Genomic DNA, 17,141 nt, shown 5'->3' with positions numbered 1-17,141 from the left:
GCAGTTTACAGGAACAGATCACCTTTAATGAGGCGAGACGGGGCAGCAGTCAGATTAGTGAGCTGCTGCGCTGACCCGAGAAAGGAAGTATATATAGGCATGTATGTGGAAAGCTACTGTCTTAAGGGGCCTGTTCTTCTCCAACGTTGTTCAGAGTAGTTATCTCTTAAATGGCTGGGGCAAGGAATTCTGGAGCTCGGCCAGAGGCTGGACCTGGCTGGGAGCTGGGTGTAATCAACCTTAATGTCCGTTTTTTTTTTTTTTCCTTCTGGTGAGAGTTCTTTGTTTTGCATAGAATGGTGGGGAGGACCCAGAGGGGAGCTTTAACTCCAGGTTATTTTGATCTGTGTAACTTTCCTTGCAACATCACAGAGAGGAGGAGTAGAAGGACATGAAAATAGACATTTTGAAAAGATTTTTGGTGAATTTGCCAGGCTGACTGCCATCACAGATCTGAAGCATAAGATAAGCAGAAGCCTCTTTCTCCTCCTTGTAGAAATAAGGGTGTTTTTTAGCAGGTGGCTGTCCTCCAGGTGGTGATTCGGGGGCCCAGGCTCCTCTCTCTGGGGGTCCTTGGCACACTCGTTGTGGATCCCCAGTGGCCCCACAGGATGTCTCCATTCCAACCTGTGTGAGTGTGTGTTGTGTGCCTGTCCTGCGTTTTACTTCTGCTCACATTCTGTTGCCACAGCTCACATGGCCACACATCCCGACAAAGAAAACTGGGAGATATATTCTGTCCTTTCATCTCATGTCTCTTGGAAGAAGTGGGCAGGGATTTGGTGATGCGCTGTTAGTTTAGACTAAGTGCTTCTCAAACTTGAGCTGCATCAGAGTCATCTGGAAGCCTCCTTGACCCCTTCCCCAGTGTTTCTGATCCAGCTGGCCTTGGATGGGGCCCAAGGATTTACATTTCAAACAAGCTCCCAGGTGAGCTTGATATTACTGCTGGGCCCGGGACCACACTTTGAAGAGTCCTGGCCCACAAAGGCATCTTTGTATCTTGATTTATCCACGGTAGTGGTGGAGACCAGAAGTATAGCCTTATTATTATGACCCAAAAGAGATCGGGGGGGAGGACAGAGGTAAAAAAGATAGTCTTGTCCAGGACATTTGGAATGTTACAAATAATTAAAAGTGGAAGATTTCTTGGAGGAACTGGCATTCTGGAGGGTTGAGACCTGCCCTGTGGGCTGGGGATGCAGTGGCGCCTCTGTGGGCAGGCAGGAGGACTTTCAGCTGCGCTCGCTCTCTCGGAGCAGGAAGGTTTGGAGAATGAAGCACCTAAGTGGGTAAGGAGAGGTGACCCGGGGCAGGTAGTGAAGGAGGACCTGTGGGAGACTCGAAAGAGAGTTTGCGAGCTGGACTGAACTAGGTGTGGATGTGGACACAGACAAGCAGGACTTGGATTTGGAGTTTCTTTGAGTCCCAGCCCCTGAAAACTGAGGGATAATGATGGCTGTCTGTCGGATACTGTGAGAATCAGGGTGGCAGTTTGTACACTTTCTTAGTTTGTGGTGCTTAGAGGTTAAGATAATGCCCCGCGGTTTCATTGATTAAAGCAGTCATCTGCAAACAGCTTCATGTACATTTATGTTCTAACAACTCAGTAGCCATTTGAAAAAGTAATCACCATAAAAGCACAATATGCTTCTGTGTTAAGAACCGCAGGTACATGTTGATGGACTGCGTGTGCCTGCAGATTCCAAACTGGCTGGATTGTCTGCGTGCTTGGTGTCTGACTTGCAAGCATCACTGTGTAACCCTCAAATATGGGACGTATTTTCAAGTGCCTGTGCGAGTTCCCAGTGGCGACCCAGCTGCTTGGGTGCATGGATTGAAAACTGGAATCTGGTAGGAATCTGGTAGTTTTCCCCCTTCATTGATTCACTGAATAAATATACTATCAGTGAGGTGTCAGGCACTGTCTGTCTCTGGATAGGGTAGAGTCTCGGGGGAGGGGGCCAAAACCAGACATTAAATTGGATAATCCTGTAAATGTAGATTCCCATGGGGGCCAAAGCCATGAGGGGCAAGTTCCAGGTGAGAACTTGTGGGAGGATTTGACCTGGTCAGGAGAAGCTTTCTCAAGTTGGTGGCACTTGAGTTGTTCCTGAAGTTACCGTGCAGTATAAATAGGGGAAGGAACCATGTTCTAGACACAGGAATGGCAAGTATTTTCAAGCTAATGAAGGACTGACTTTTTTCCCTCCTTAATTGCACCGTGATTTGATTTGAGACTGGTTCTGTGGCTTGGGTGTGGCTGTGGGTCAGATAGCCTCTGGACTTTTCTTTAATCAGAGAAACCCACTGATGGTGCAGTGGGATGCTGTTGTGAAACCCAGCTGCACAGACAGTTTCAGTGTTGTTTTGAATAACTGCTCCAGGTGGGGAAACAGCATGAGCAAAAGCCCTGTGGTGGGAGGCAGCTGGGGGAGCCGGCGTGGGTGGAGCAGACGGTGGGAGGCGGGGAAAGCAGGCAGGGGCTATGCTGAGCCTCTGGGCTCCAGGGGGAGTGTGGGTCTCCGATGAAGACGGCTTGTGGAGAAGCGCAAGTTGTCTGGATTACTTTCTGCTGATAGATTGTGAGTGTCGATAGGCCAGGTACTCAGCTCCCAAGATTTGTTTGAGCCATTCAGACAACTAGCGGTTCCTCTGTTTTTCCCCTGGTTATAGACTCCAGTGGCATTGTGGCCTGCCAGAGCGGAGGGAATTCTTGCCCTGTTGTGTGAAAAGTGTTCTGTGGAAGGACCCGCTGGAGGTTAGAGAGCTTTGTGAGCACCTCTAGTTCCTGGTTGGCCCAGCCCTGGGGCTCAGATACAGTGCCCAGGCTGCCCTGGAGTCCAGCCCAGCTTGCTACTTCCGGGGTGTGAATTTCAGGTGTTCCCGTGAAGTCACGTCGAACCTGTTACCAGATTCTGTATCCCAGCGCCTTGCTCTTCTTGACCATCCTGAGGCTCACGTGTATCTGTGGGCATCACACCATATCCCGAATGGGCCTGGCCTTTGTTCAGGAGCCACGACGAGCTCCATTCTGACTTAAGAATTGGACTGTCTCTCGCTACCCAGGTCTGGCTTGTGTGGGTGTCTGGCAGGGACTTTTAGCTCCCAGCATCCTGGATTGGGACCCTTGATGTCAACATAAGGATTCGGTTCTTCTTCTCCTTTGCTTGAGAGAAAACTGACAGACACCCTGTGATCTCTCTGCCCAGGTACTTCGTGCTGGATTTCGAGGCTGGCATCCTGCAGTATTTTGTGAACGAGCAGAGCAAGCACCAGAAGCCTCGAGGAGCCCTGTCTCTTTCCGGTGCCATCGTGTCCCTGAGCGACGAAGCACCCCACATGCTGGTCGTGTACGCTGCCAACGGGGAGATGTACAAACTGAGAGGTATGTTCACCTCCCGGGAGGCTTGCAGATGGGCCTCTTGGGTTCACAGTTAACATGGTGATGGCGCTCTGGTTTTTCAGTTTTTTAAAAATCACCTTTAACAGTTTGCCGTATTTGAGGACTCTGGTGACAGACACTGCCTCTCCTCCTTTTGAGGTGGGGAGAGGAGCTGAGATTAGGAAGTATTTGTCTTCATTAACCAAGGAATTAAGGAAAATGCAAGGTGAGTGATCGCAAAGCTGGCTGAACCTTAGGACTTCAGTGGATTTTTCATATTAGCTCAGTATATATTTGCTTGTACCTTATATAGTGACTCTTCAGTGCCCATGAGGCTGTGCTCTAAAGATAAAATAAACCTTTCCCCCCCTTCCTTTCTACTTTTTTTGTGTGGCTGCACTGCATGACATGTGGGATCTTCCAGGACCAAGGATGGAACCCGTGGAAGCATGGTGGCTTAACAAGGGAATAACCAGGAAAGTCCAAACAAGTCTTTTAGGGATCATGGTGGGGACCTTCCTCGTGGTCCAGTGGCTAAGACTTTGCCTTGCAATGCAGGTGGTGCGGTTTTGATCTCTGGCTGGGGAAGCTGGGATTCCTCAGGCCTTGCAGCCAAAAAGCCAAAACATGAAACACAAGCAGTATGGTAACACATTCAATAAAGAGTATAAAAATGGTCCACATCAAAAAAAAAAAAAAATTGAAAAAAATAAAAAGCAAAATAACAAATCTTTTATTTATTTTTTTTTAGAAAAGGGTCATGGGGCCCTCCACTCAGAGTTTCTCTAGAACCAGCTGTTAGTAAAGGCCCCCTTCACTTGTACTTTATTTTGGGGGCTGCATCAAGCAACTCGTGGGATGTTAGTTCCCCAACCAGGGATTGAACCCAGGCCCTCAGCAGTGGTAACGTTGGGTCATAACCACTGGACCGCCAGAGAATTTCCCCTACTTGTACTTTATTTAACCCTCTGTGGCCCTAGAGCCTGGTGAAAAGACAACTGGTGTTATTTCCTGTTGTCTACTGTCTCCCCTTCTCTTTGCATCTTGAAAGCTAGGAGCCCAGCATTTGGCCACAACTGGAGCTTGTGGGCCAAGCTTCCCCAGTGGCTCAGCAGTAAAGAATTTGCCTGCAGTGCAAGAGATGCAGGAGGCATGGGTTTGATTCCTGGGTTGGAAAGATTCCCTGGAGGAGGGTTTGGCAACCCACTCCAGTACTCTTGCCTGGAGAATCCCATGGACAGAGGAGCCTGGTGGGCTACAGTCCATAGGGTCACAAAGAGTCAGACACAACTGAAGCGACTGAGTGCACACACACACACACATGGAAGAACTAGCCACCACCTGCACCAAGGCATATTCGCTGCACAGGTTTTCAGATGGGGCACACTTGTCTGCAGTGACGTGATTTGATTGCTAGACCATTCTACCAGCATTCTGTCATAGGTGCATTGCTGGAAAAATAGTCATCTTCTCATAGAATAACAAAACTGACCCCCAGATGCACATTTGGTCACATGTGCGCGCACACATACAGTCAGTGTTGTAAAGGTCTGAGGAAAGAAGTGTGTATTAAGTGCTGGGAGGTCGTTGGTAATCACACCTCTTGTGTGCGCTCAGCCATTCAGTCATGTCTGACTTTTTTGCAACCTCATGGACTATATAGCCCAGTAGGATCCTCTGCCTATAGAATTTCCTAGGCAAGAAAACTGGAGTGGGTTGGCATTTCTTCCTCCAGGGGATCTTCCTGACCCAGGGATCAAACCCACATCTCCTGCATTGCAGGTAGATGCTTAACCGCAGAGCCATTGGGGAAACCCATGCCTTTTAACGTATTTATTTAAGGGAAGGCTGAGTACAAAGAAAGGGCCCCTCATTCTTTGTGCTTGACCTGGGGGCTGATAGTGGTGGGTTGGCCTTTGCAAGACCAGACTGAGGGCTTTGATTCCCCAGCTCAGAGGCCAGTGTTTGCTCACTTTCCTCCAGGCTTTTACCAAGGGGTAGGCTTAGCTGCGGTTCCTTTATTATATTTGTACTTTATTTACTTTTGACTGGAGAAGGCTCTTGGGTAGCAGGGAGATCACACCAGTCAATCCTAAAGGAAATCAGTCCTGAATATTCGTTGGAAGGACTGATGCTGAAGCTCCAATCCTTTGGCCACCTAATGCTAAGAGCCTGACTCATTGGAAAAGACCCTGATGCTGGGAAAGATTGAGGGCAGGAGGAGAGGTGGGTGACAGAGGATGAGATGATTAGATAGTATGACTGACTCGATGGACGTGAATTTGAGCAAACTCCGGGATATAGTGAAGGACAGAGAAGTCTGGTGTGCTGCAGTCTGTGAGTTGCTACAATGAGTCGGACATGACTTAGCAACTGAATGATAACTTTTGATCAAGCCGCAAGGCTTGTAGGGTATTAGTTCCCTGACTAGGAATTGGACCCAAGTCCTTGGGTGTGAAAGCTCAGAGTCCTAATGACTGGACCACCAGAGAATTCCCTGAGGTTCCTTTATTATCTGTATACCAGTCGTATCTCAGGATCTATAAAACAATCCCCAAAACTTGTGAAATAAAAATACCTTTAGTTGAAAGTTTTTGAGTTTGGGGGAACCATGAGAAGAGTCATGTTTTCTTTGGAGATTCATGCAGTGCATGTCCCGCATATATATGGTCCTTGGTTTAGCTTTGCTGTTTATTGCTTAATAAATTGTCAAAGCAGAAATAATAGCAGCTGAAAAACTTAATGGCATTCCCTCCCCCTACCCCAGGGCTGTCAGGGTTTATACAAATGACACAGCTCCATACAGAACAGTCTAACCAGTTTGCCAGTGGAGACATCATTTTGCCTTTTAGTTGTTATTCTCTAGATTATCAAGCCCCAAACTTTTTTTTTTAGGATAGTTTTAGTAGCAAACATAAAAGTTTTATTATCTGCATGAACTAATCATAAGGGCTAAATTTAGCTTAAAGTTATCCACTACAGCAAATGCAGGATACATTTCCACTGCTTTCTGGCTGGTCCTTCGTCCATCCCCCCAAGGATCTGGGCATTGATTTTCCCGTTTCACATCTCGCTACACGTAGAGATGAATCTTGATGTTAATAGATGCACAGCTTTGAGGAATGTTTTTGGGGCAGAGGCTTTGGGTACTGCCACAAACCAGCAATGTTTCTGAGGAAAATAACTAGTTTTTGCAAAAATCCTTTTTTCTTTGGAGTTGAGGTTCACCGGGTCTACACTTCCAGATTTCTTTACCTGAAGCTGTGTTTTACTGACAAATGACACTGAGGTTCATTTTTGTAAAAAGTACAGACTTATAGGGGAATCATTCTGTTTTCTGCATAGAAAATGTTTTCAACATTTATGCAGTGTTCTTTTAAAATATGTATGCAGTGAGTTATGCAATTAAATTAATTTGGATTTTATGAGACCCTGTTATGTATCCATAGTCTTAAGAAAATGAGTTTGTATATTTGAGAGATGGGGCTGTAGATGGAAGATTGTGACAATGCAGTTGACTTGTCCTTAGAAGTCTCTTTAGGGGACAATTGAGGGTCTCTGAGGCAGCATTTGGTACCTTGTTCTGTCCAATCATAGTAACCCTTGAGAACACATATTAAAATGATAATTCAGCTGAAAGCTTATTTTGTAAAGGCTGATAGCTCCATAGTACAACTTCAGTAGATAACAGAGGGGCCCTGAAACACTGTTCTCTGATCTTCCTATTAGCCACGTGTGGTGACAGCATTAAAAACAACCATGTTTGGTCCTCTCTGCTGCTTTTTAAAGAAGTAGAAAATACTTTTGCACAGTAGGATAAAAACTGGCCAAATTGTTCTTAAGCATTTCAGAATACATTATTAACATGGTTTAAGAGGGAATTGGGGGGTTACTTCTTCAGGGAAGCCTTCCTTAAGCACTTGTCGTAGGACTATATTAGGTACCCCACTATATAATGAAGCAAGGTGTTTTGTGTGTGTGTGTGTGGGGGGAGGTTGTCTTTTCATTTTTGGGCTTCCCAAGTGGCTCAGTGGTAAATCCACCTGCCAGTGTAGGAGGCACAAGATAAGCAGGTTTGATTCCTGGGTCAGAAAGATCTCCTGGAGTAGGAAATGGCAACCTACTCCAGTATTCTTGCCTGGAAAATCCCACAGACAGAGGAGCCTGGTGGGCTACAGTCCATGGGTCGAAAAGAGACATGACTGGGTTACTGAGCACTCACACATATCCACTTTTCATTTTGTTTATTGTTTCCTTTACTGTGCAAAACCTTTTAAGTCCCATTTATTTTTGTTTTTATTTCCATTATTCTGGGAGGAAAAAGATCTTGCTGCGATTTGTATCCGAGAGTGTTCTGCTTATGTTTTCCTCTGGAAGTTTTCTCGTCTCTAGTCTCCCATTTAGGTCTTTAATACATTTTGAGCTTATTTTTGTATATGGTGTTAAAAGAATGGTCTAATTTCATTTTTTTACATGTAATTGTCCGGTTTTCCCAGCACCATTTGTTGAAGAAACTCTTTCCAACTTTAATGTAGACTTGCCTTCTTTGTCATAGATTATTTGACCATAGATGTGTGGGTTAAGGTATTTTTTTTTTATTTGGCTGTGCCAGGTCTTAGCTGTGGCATGTGGGGTCTAGTCCCCTGACCCGGGGATTGAATTCGGGGCCCCTGCATTGCGAGCACAGAGTCTTGGCCACTGGACCACCCGGGAAGTCCTAGGTTAAGATGTCTTAACAGGGCATCTTTGCAGCCACTTAGACATGCCCCACCAAAAAGCAAATTCCACCTCTTACCCTCTACTAATGACAAGAAATCTTACTCATTTTTATTTCTGCTTGAAATTTCTGAGTTTGGTGTTTATTAGTTGAAAAGAGACATTTAAAAAAATGTGTTAGGGTAATAGAAATGCTACAGTGTGGATGAACCTCAAAAAATGTTAAGCTAAGTAAAATAAGGCAGTCACAAAAAACCACATATGCATGATGCCATTCGTATGGAATGTCTAGAATAGGCAGATCTCTGAGACAGAAAGCAGATTAGCAGTTTCCTAGGGATGGAGAGGGGGTGAGAGGAGAGAAATGGGAAGAGACTGATGATGGGAACAGGATTCTTTGAGGGATCCTGAAAATATTTTAAACCAAGATTATGGTCATAGTTGTACTATTCTGTGCTGCTGCTACTGCTGCTAAGTCGCTTCAGTTGTGTCCGACTCTGTGCGACCCCAGAGACGGCAGCCCACAAGCCTCCCTGGTCCCTGGGATTCTCCAGGCAAGAACACTGGAGTGGGTTGCCATTTCCTTCTCCAGTGCATGAAAGTGAAAAGTGAAAGTGAAGTCACTCAATTGTGTCCGACTCTTAGCAACCCCATGGACTGCAGCCTACCAGGCTCCTCCATCCATGGGATTTTCCAGGCAAGAGTACTGGAGTGGGTTGCCACTATATTTACTATTCTGTAAATATATTAATACTCAAAATCACTCCATACTAAAAACAGGTGAATTTTACATATGTAAATTCTACCTCAGTAAAGCTGTTTAAAAAATCTGTTAGAAATTTAAAAATATCTATTTGTTTATTTAACTGTGTTGGGTCTTAGTTGTGGCATGGGGGATCTAGTTCCCTGAGCAACAATCGAACCCCAGCCCCCGGCATTGGGAGCCTGGAGTCTTAGCCACTGGACCACCTTAGGAATTTTTGTAAAAATGATATAGGTGTACTGATTCAACTCAGTTCAATTGCTCAGTTGTGTCTGACTGTTAGAGGCCCCATGGACTGCAGCACGCCAGGCTTCCGTGTCCATCATCAACTCCCAGAGTAATGTAGTGATTCCTTTTGGAGAAATTGACCTGTATAGATAGGCGCAGTGAATTCCATCCAGGAAAATGAAATTCTGAAAATGCCTTTAAGTTTCTCAATAGAACTGTAGAAAGTTTCTTTAAAAAGAGAGGGGGAGATTTTTGGTTAGGACTTGGTGTCTGCTGTTTTTTGGCGTGAGTACAATCTGTGTTTGCTTGCCTTCCTTCATCTCCAGGCCCCAAGCCCTCAGGTGTGTGTAGAAACAGGTTGGATGTGTTTTGGCTCAATTGCTACAAGCCTTTGTTTCTCTGTTTCAGCTGCTGATGCAAAAGAGAAACAGTTCTGGGTGACTCAGCTTCGAGCTTGTGCCAAGTACCACATGGAGACGAATTCGAAGGTAAGTAACTGCAGAAATGGGGGGGTACTGGGGGCAGGTTGCCCCAGCTAGGATGGCTCCCCTTCAGCCCAGGATCGGCTTCTTTGGGGAGCTGTTTTCCATATTATCTTTAAAGTTCACCACCATTAGGAATTCATACATGTCCCATGACATTTACATTTAAAGCCGAGAGACAAGTGGGAGGATTTGCTTATACGGAGAGTGAGGGGGCAGGCATACACTTGATGGGAGCTGATTCTGGAAAGACACTTGTAGAGCTTTCTGTGTTGTCTGTTTAGGCAGCCGGTTGTTGGTCTGCAGAGAACTTGAGCAGGTGGTTTCATGGTGGCAGCAGAGGGGTCTGGTTTACTGTTCACGAAGACTCGTTGTCTCAGATCCTTAAATAAGATGAGACCCCAGATTGTTGAGGCGCTTCTGCCTCTAAGTGTGTCTGCTTGGTCTCGGGTACTTTGGCATCCCAGTAGGGCTTAGTTTCTCTTCAGGATTCAGTCTGAGATCTTGGGTCAGATGTGCAGGGTATAGGAGGTAGGAGGTAGGCATTCCCACGGATTATTCAGAAGATCTCCTATCATTAAATACAGAAAATAAGTCAGAGAAAGTAAACCATCTGATACTGCTTATGCGTGCGTGCTGTCACTTCAGTCTTGTCTGACTCTTTGTGACCCCAGGGACTATAGCCCGCCAGGCTCCTCTGTCCATGGGATTCTCCAGGCAAGAATACTGGAGTGGGTTGCCATGGTGCCCTCCACGGGGTCTTCCCTGACCCAGGGATCAAACCAACATTTCTTAGGTCTCCTGCATTGGCAGGCGGGTTCTTTGCCGCTCGTACCACCTGGGAAGCCGGATATTGCTTATATGTAGAATCTAAGAAATAACACAAATGAATATATGTATAAAACAGAAACAAACGGACTTGGAAGACAAACTTGGGGTTACCGAAGGACAGAGGGGAAGGGATATATTAGAAGTATGGTAAGGAAAACTTATTGACTAGTAAAATAAAATGGGAAATAAAAAGTAAAAAAAACAGAAGTATGGGATTAAGAGATATCAGATCAGATCAGATCAGTCGCTCAGTCATGTCCGACTCTTTGCGACCCCATGAATTGCAGCACGCCAGGCCTCCCTGTCCATCACCAACTCCCAGAGTTCACTCAGACTCACGTCCATCAAGTCAGTGATGCCACCCAGCCATCTCATCCTCTGTCATCCCCTTCTCCTCTTGCCCCCAATCCCTCCCAGCATCAGTCTTTTCCAATGAGTCAACTCTTCACATGAGGTGGCCAAAGTACTGGAGTTTCAGCTTTAGCATCATTCCTTCCAAAGAAATCCCAGGGCTGATCTCCTTCAGAATGGACTGGTTGGATCTCCTTGCAGTCCAAGGGACTCTCAAGAGTATAAACATACGCATAAAGCAGATGAGCAACAAGGATTTACTGTGTAGCACAGGGAATTCAGTGTCATGTCATAACCTAAATGGAATATAATCTGAAAAAAAAAGTCACTTTGCTGTACACCTGAAATGAACACAATATTGTAAATCAACTATATTTCAATTAAAATGTATGAAAAATAATTGCCCGATGAATTTATTCAGGGCAGGAAATATTTGTTAAAATTACTATTCAAAGGGCTACCCCTTTTATATCATTAGTTCAAGCTTAGTTATGATATTCAGTTGCAGTCTTTTTCTGTATTCCATGCTTCTGATAGGAAGACCCATGCTTAAAACGTCTTAGGATTCCATTGCTTGTAACCTGTCTGCTCGTGGAAATGTCTTGTATAGGTATACCTCTCTGTTCTGCCTCCAAATACAACCTGAAATGATTTCTTCATTTTTTTCTTTCTTCTTAACTTGCTTACTACAATTGCATTCACTGTAATGCCTTTAGACGTGCCCCCACTGGCGTCTGGGTAACCATAAGGAGGGCCTCTTCTCTTTTAAAAAATGTATTTTATTGAAGGATAGTTGATTTACAATGTGGTGTTAATTTCTGCTCTGCAGCAAAGTGATTCAATTATATATGCATTCTTTTTCATATTCTTTCCCATTCTGGTTTATCACAGGATATTGAATATAGTTCCCTGTGCCATACTGTAGGACAGTTTTCGTTTAGCCATCCTATATATAATAGTTCTCATCTGCTAATCTCAAACTCCCCGTCCTTCCCTCTCCCACTCCCTACCCCTTGGCAACCGCAAGGGCAGTCTCTTATGTCAGTGAGTCTGTTTCTGTTTGGTAGATAGATGCATTTATGTCATATTTTACATTCCACCTCTGTGATAACATATGGTATTTGTCTTTGTCTGCCTTACTTCACTTAGTATGATCATCTCTGGTTCCACCCATGCTGCTGCCAATGGCATCGTTCCATTCTTTTTTATGACTGAGTCATATTCCTGTGTGTGTGTGTGCGTGAATGCGCACACACACGTATTCTTCATCCATTTATCTGTTTACGGACACTTGCGTTGCTTCCGTATCTTGGCTGTTGTGAATAGTACTGCTGTGAACACTGGGGCGCATGTGTCTTTTTGAATTATGGTTTTGTCTGGATATATGGTAGGGCCCCACTTTTAAAGCTTTTCTCCCTCTGGCCTCCTTTATTCTCTGGCAATCACAGTAGGCGTTCTGGGCATGTCATCAATATTTTATAAATACCTAGGCAGGGCAGTATAAAGTTATTTTCTTTTTCTATGTATTGTTTTACTTTCTGTAAAATAGAACACAAGGGGATAAGATACAAAGGATGTGCCTTTACCTGTTGCTCATTGGGGGTGACTGTTCTTTGGTGAATCAGTCTAGTAAATTTAGGTGTGTGTTAGTATATGTGTGTCTGGATCTGTAGCTCTCAGATGTTAAAAACCTCAGATGTTTTTTATACAAATGGATCCCGTCATGCACACTGTTCTACATTTTGTTCTTTTCATTTACTAACATATCTTGGAGACTTTCCCCTGCTGGATATCTGCATCTACCACACTCTTGTTAGGATGGCAAGATGCTGTTGTGAGGGGTGGATGTCAGAGCTTTAAGCCCATCACTGATGGATGCTTAATTTGATTGTGGGTGTTGTACATGAAGCTGTAATAAACATCTTTGGACACTCATCTTCTAGTGCCTCTAGGGTGTGTGTCTATGAATTTATATCAGTGGAAGTACTGGGTCATGGAGAATATGTCTCCTAAATGTTCATAGTCATTGCTAAATTGTCTTCTTCAAAAGTTGTCCTGATTTGCACTTCCATCCGTTCTGTGTGTAAGGACGTTTATTCCCCCTTTCACTAACTGTAGCTCTCACGAACACTGAGTTTTTGGTAGTCTCACAGATAAAAAAATGGACCCTTGTGATTTTCATTTTCACTTCTAAAATCATGACTGGAGCTTGAGTGTATTTTCAGGTGTTTACTGGCCACTTGTGTTTCTTTTATGTAAATTGCCTATTTATATCCTTCCCCCATTTTTCTGTTGAATTTGTCTTTTCTTCTTGATTTGCAGTAGCTGTATGTGTGTTAAGTCTATTTGTCCTTTGCTTGTCATTTGTACTAGGTATTTTCCCCTAGTAGGTAATTTGTATTTTGACTTTGAATATATTCTTTTGCTATGTAGAACATTTTTGTAGTCAAGTTTACAAACATTTGCATTTTGGGGTTTTGGATTTGCATTGTGTTTTGAAAGAGCTTCTCTGTTCCAAAATTAAGAAAACATTCTTCAGTTTTCTCCCAGTGAATTTATAGTTTAATTATCATGTGTAAACAATGGATTCATTTGGAATTTATTCTGGGTGTAAGAATTGAGGTGGGAAAACCAGTTTTAAGTGTGTTGATGTTTTGAGAGATCACTGCAGACCCAGTGTTAGTAGAAATAGGAGAAGCTGAAGATTTTCTGAAGGAGTAGCTTTAAGAATCTGGATTGATCTGTTAACTTAAAACCCAAATAAATAATAAATTAGAAGTTAGGGCCTGTAGGATTCCTGACTTGAGAACTGGAGAGAAGATAAGCCATCACTGCTCATTTAGAGCATAGCAACTGGGATCAATTAGGGAAGAATCATTTTTAAATTGTGAACAGACCTTGTAATGCAGCAGAAGTATGATCAAGTCCAAGTCTGCTCAAGCAGAAGTAGTGAAAATTAAGTTAGGCTTGAAGTGAATATCAACTTGATAACCAGTTCACTGAAGGATGGCTATTGAATTTGTGCTGTGCTTGCTGGGAATGCAAGTTAAGCCTTCCCTTCCCTGGGTTCCTCTCATCCTCTCTGAGAACACTCTCCATACAGCTGCTTGGAATTTTACCTTTAAAAACAAATACTGTGGGACTTCCCTGGTGGTCCAGTGGGTGAGACTTTGCCTTCCAGTGTAGGGGGTGTGGGTTTGATCCCTGGTTCAGGAAGCTAAGATCCCACATGCCAGGGACATAAAACAGAACATAAAAAAGAAACCAGAGCATAAAACAGAAACAATATTGTAACAAACTCAATAAAGGCTTTAAAAATGGTCTACATGAAAAGAAAACCCACTTAAAAACACTTCACCTGATATCATATATTAATGCATATATATGGGATCTAGAAAAATGGTTTAGATGATCTCATTTGCAAAGCAGAAACAGGGACATAACATAGAGGACAAGAGGACAAAGGTGTGGACACCAAGGGGTGGGAGGACGTGGGAGAGTGGGATTGACATATATACATTATTGATACTATGTATAAAATAGATAACTAATGAGAACCTAGTGCACAGCACAGGGAACTCTACTCAGTGCTCTGTGGTGACCTACATGGGAAGGAAATCCAATAACAGAGGGGATATATGTATATGTGAGGCTGATTCACTTTGCTGTAGAGCAGAAAGTAACATAACATTGTAAAGCAACTATACTCTAATAAAAATTTTTAAAAGCTTTTTTGATTTAGAATCAACTGTTGCCTGGAACAAATGTTTAGGCAGATGAAGTGGGGTTAACATTCAGACTCAACCTGGTGAGAGTGTCGAGAGAAATCGGATTTATTTGGGACTGCACAGGGCTTTAAGGATGACCAATCCAGCCCTAGGCGCTTGGACAAGCTCCTCAGGGACAGCAGGTATGTTTCTGATGCATTTCGGGGTGTGTACCTGCTTTCCCATAGGCTGTGTTTTTTTTCAGAATGTCACAGAGAACTTAGGGTCCTTCAAAATCAACAGAAGCAGATATTGGAGGGTGGGGTGGCGTGTTAGAGGAACTTATGAATAATACAGATTCCAGGTTACTTTGCCCTGTGTGGGAAGTGGGGTGATGAGACAATAGCCAAGCCATTGAAAAGTGTTTAAAGGAAATTCAGATTTTGAAGGTTGTAGTTTTACTAGCTTTCATTCTGGCCAGGTAAAGGAATTTTCAGAGGCTCAACTTGGTGGAAACTTAAGGTATTTTTTAATACTTCTTTGGCTTTTCTCATCCAGACATGGAAGGTGTATTTGCTTGTGAGGGTGACCCATAGACTAAGTTCATGAGTCTCCTCTGATGCTAACTGGACGTTAGTACCGGGGGCGCTGGTGGTAAAGAACCTGCCAATACAGGAGACTCAAGGGATACGGGTTCGATCCCTGGGTTGAGAAGATCGTCTGAAAAAGGGAATGACAACATACTGTAGTATTCTTGTCTGGAGAATTCCCTGAGCAGAAGAGCCTGGCAGGCTACAGTCCATAGGCTTGCAAAGAATCGGACGTGACTGAACCGACTGAGCACACACACCAGCTCCCTTACCTTTCGGCTCCGAAAGGATGAACACTTGACAGGAGGTGATGGTTCTCGCTGCCTCTGGAGTCGAATCTCCAACCACCCCCACCACAGGGAGAGAGAGGGGGTGTGGGGTTCAAACTCTGGGGGTGCCCAGGGCTCCCTTTATGCTCAGCTGCCTCCTTTCTGACCAGCGCCCCCATCCCCACCAGAAACATACTCCTGTTACAAGTTCAGCGCTGACAGCTTGTGAAAGCATCTTTCCCCCTGTACTGGAAGTAGCATTTTTTAAAAAATTTGTGAATGTTTCCTATACACAATGCCAAACATTCAGAAGATAGGAAAGTATAAGGAAGGAAAAAAATCACCCCCAATCCCAGCCGCAGACCTAATCTCTGATGATACTGTGTGGGTGAGTATCCTTCCAGACCCTTTTCTCTGCAGGGACATAGACAGGTCGTGTGGCTCCATGTGTGGGGCCGTCCTTCCAGTCTTTTCCACACATGCCTTGCACACAAAGCACACGCTTCTGCCCGTGAGGCGCCCACCTCTCCTGGGGAGGGGCTCTGAGACCAGGCTTCGTCCACGGGTCTGTCCTCTGTGTTTGGGCTGGTTTGTCTTTACAGTGACTCTGCAAGGTCGTGATCTTGACCTGGGTCTCAGAGCATTTCCAGGTTCTTCCTTTTATCGTCCTGTTGTCATCCTTTGTTTTCCTGCTGTTGTTTAGATCCAGATGGAAACGAGGAAACAAGGGAAGTCTTTTTTTTTTTAATATTTGCAGAGTATGTATCTTTTTTTATTAATTTGGCTGCGTTGAGTCTTTGTTGTGACACTTGGGAGATGTTTCGCGTCCTGTGGGATCTTTCGTGGAGTTGTGTGGACTCCAGAGTTGCGTGGGCTCAGGAGTTGCGGTGCACAGGCTTAGTTGCCCGCATGGCACGTGGGATCTTAAGTTTCCCAACCAGGGATCGAGCCTGCATCCTCTGCATTAGACGGCGGATTCCTTTTATTTTTTTTAAGATTTGTTTATTTTGGGCTGTGCTGGGTCTTTGTTGCTGCATGAGCTTTTCTTAGTAGCGGCGAGCATCTGCTCTCTAGTTGGGGTGCTTGGGCTCCTCACTGCAGTGGCTTCTCTTGTTGCAGAGCACTGGTTCAATTGTTGTGGCACATGGGCTTAGCTGTTCCATGGCATGTGGAATCTTCCCGGACTAGAAATCAGGCCCATATCTCTTGCCTTGGCAAGTGGAATCTTAACCACTGAGCCACCAGTGAAGGCCCAAAAAGGGAAATCTTGCCTGAGATGTGAAAGGTTGTTGTTGAATCACACAAATACACCGGGATTCTTGGCCCCCGGAGGAGAAGAATTCAATCCGGGGCCAGAGACGAGGCTTGATCGCTCGGAGCTTTTGTGTAATAAAGTTTTATTAAAGTATAAAGGAGATAGAGAAAGCTTCTGACATAGGCATCAGAAGGGGGTAGAAAGAGTACCCCCCTGCTAGTGTTTAGCTGGATGTTATATAGTCACTAGCAGTCTGTTAATGAAAGAAAGGAATGTCTTAAAATTCAGAATGGCACCAGGCCCCTCACCCATAAGATGCATTTTGGGATAAATGGTTTATCCTGGGCCATAAAATGATTAACTTGAATCTTGAAGAAGGGCAGACCACCATACAAATAGTTTCATTTACATAGATTAGGGGAACAATATCCATACTGGTTTGTCAAGTAGGTTCTGGGCCAAGAGGCGGAACCGACTTGGAGACAGAGTTTGGGGTAAAGGCATAGTACATTAGCATAGCTTAAGACAAACATTTCCATAAGAAAAAGGCATTGGTTATCTCTA

The 17,141-nt window shown here is 44.4% G+C and overlaps 1 protein-coding gene across 5 annotated transcripts in view; it reads left to right on the top strand.

The window, feature by feature from the left end:
- OSBPL10 (oxysterol binding protein like 10) overlaps positions 1-17,141 on the top strand; it is a 360,812-nt gene that overhangs the window by 98,918 nt on the left and 244,753 nt on the right. For 4 of the 5 annotated variants that reach the window (XM_070777074.1, XM_070777075.1, XM_070777078.1 and 1 more), the window contains exons 2-3: positions 3,213-3,388; positions 9,501-9,580. In XM_070777074.1, coding sequence (XP_070633175.1) covers positions 3,213-3,388; positions 9,501-9,580 — 256 coding nt within the window. Of the gene's footprint in view, positions 1-2,466; positions 2,586-3,212; positions 3,389-9,500; positions 9,581-17,141 lie in introns of those variants that run through there. The other variant, XM_070777077.1, reaches the window with a different exon arrangement.

This window comes from Bos indicus, chromosome 22 (assembly GCF_029378745.1).
Source record: "Bos indicus isolate NIAB-ARS_2022 breed Sahiwal x Tharparkar chromosome 22, NIAB-ARS_B.indTharparkar_mat_pri_1.0, whole genome shotgun sequence".
Lineage (NCBI taxonomy): Eukaryota > Metazoa > Chordata > Mammalia > Artiodactyla > Bovidae > Bos > Bos indicus.
Note: the sequence above shows the minus strand (reverse complement) of the source record. Positions and strands in the feature narration are given on the sequence as shown.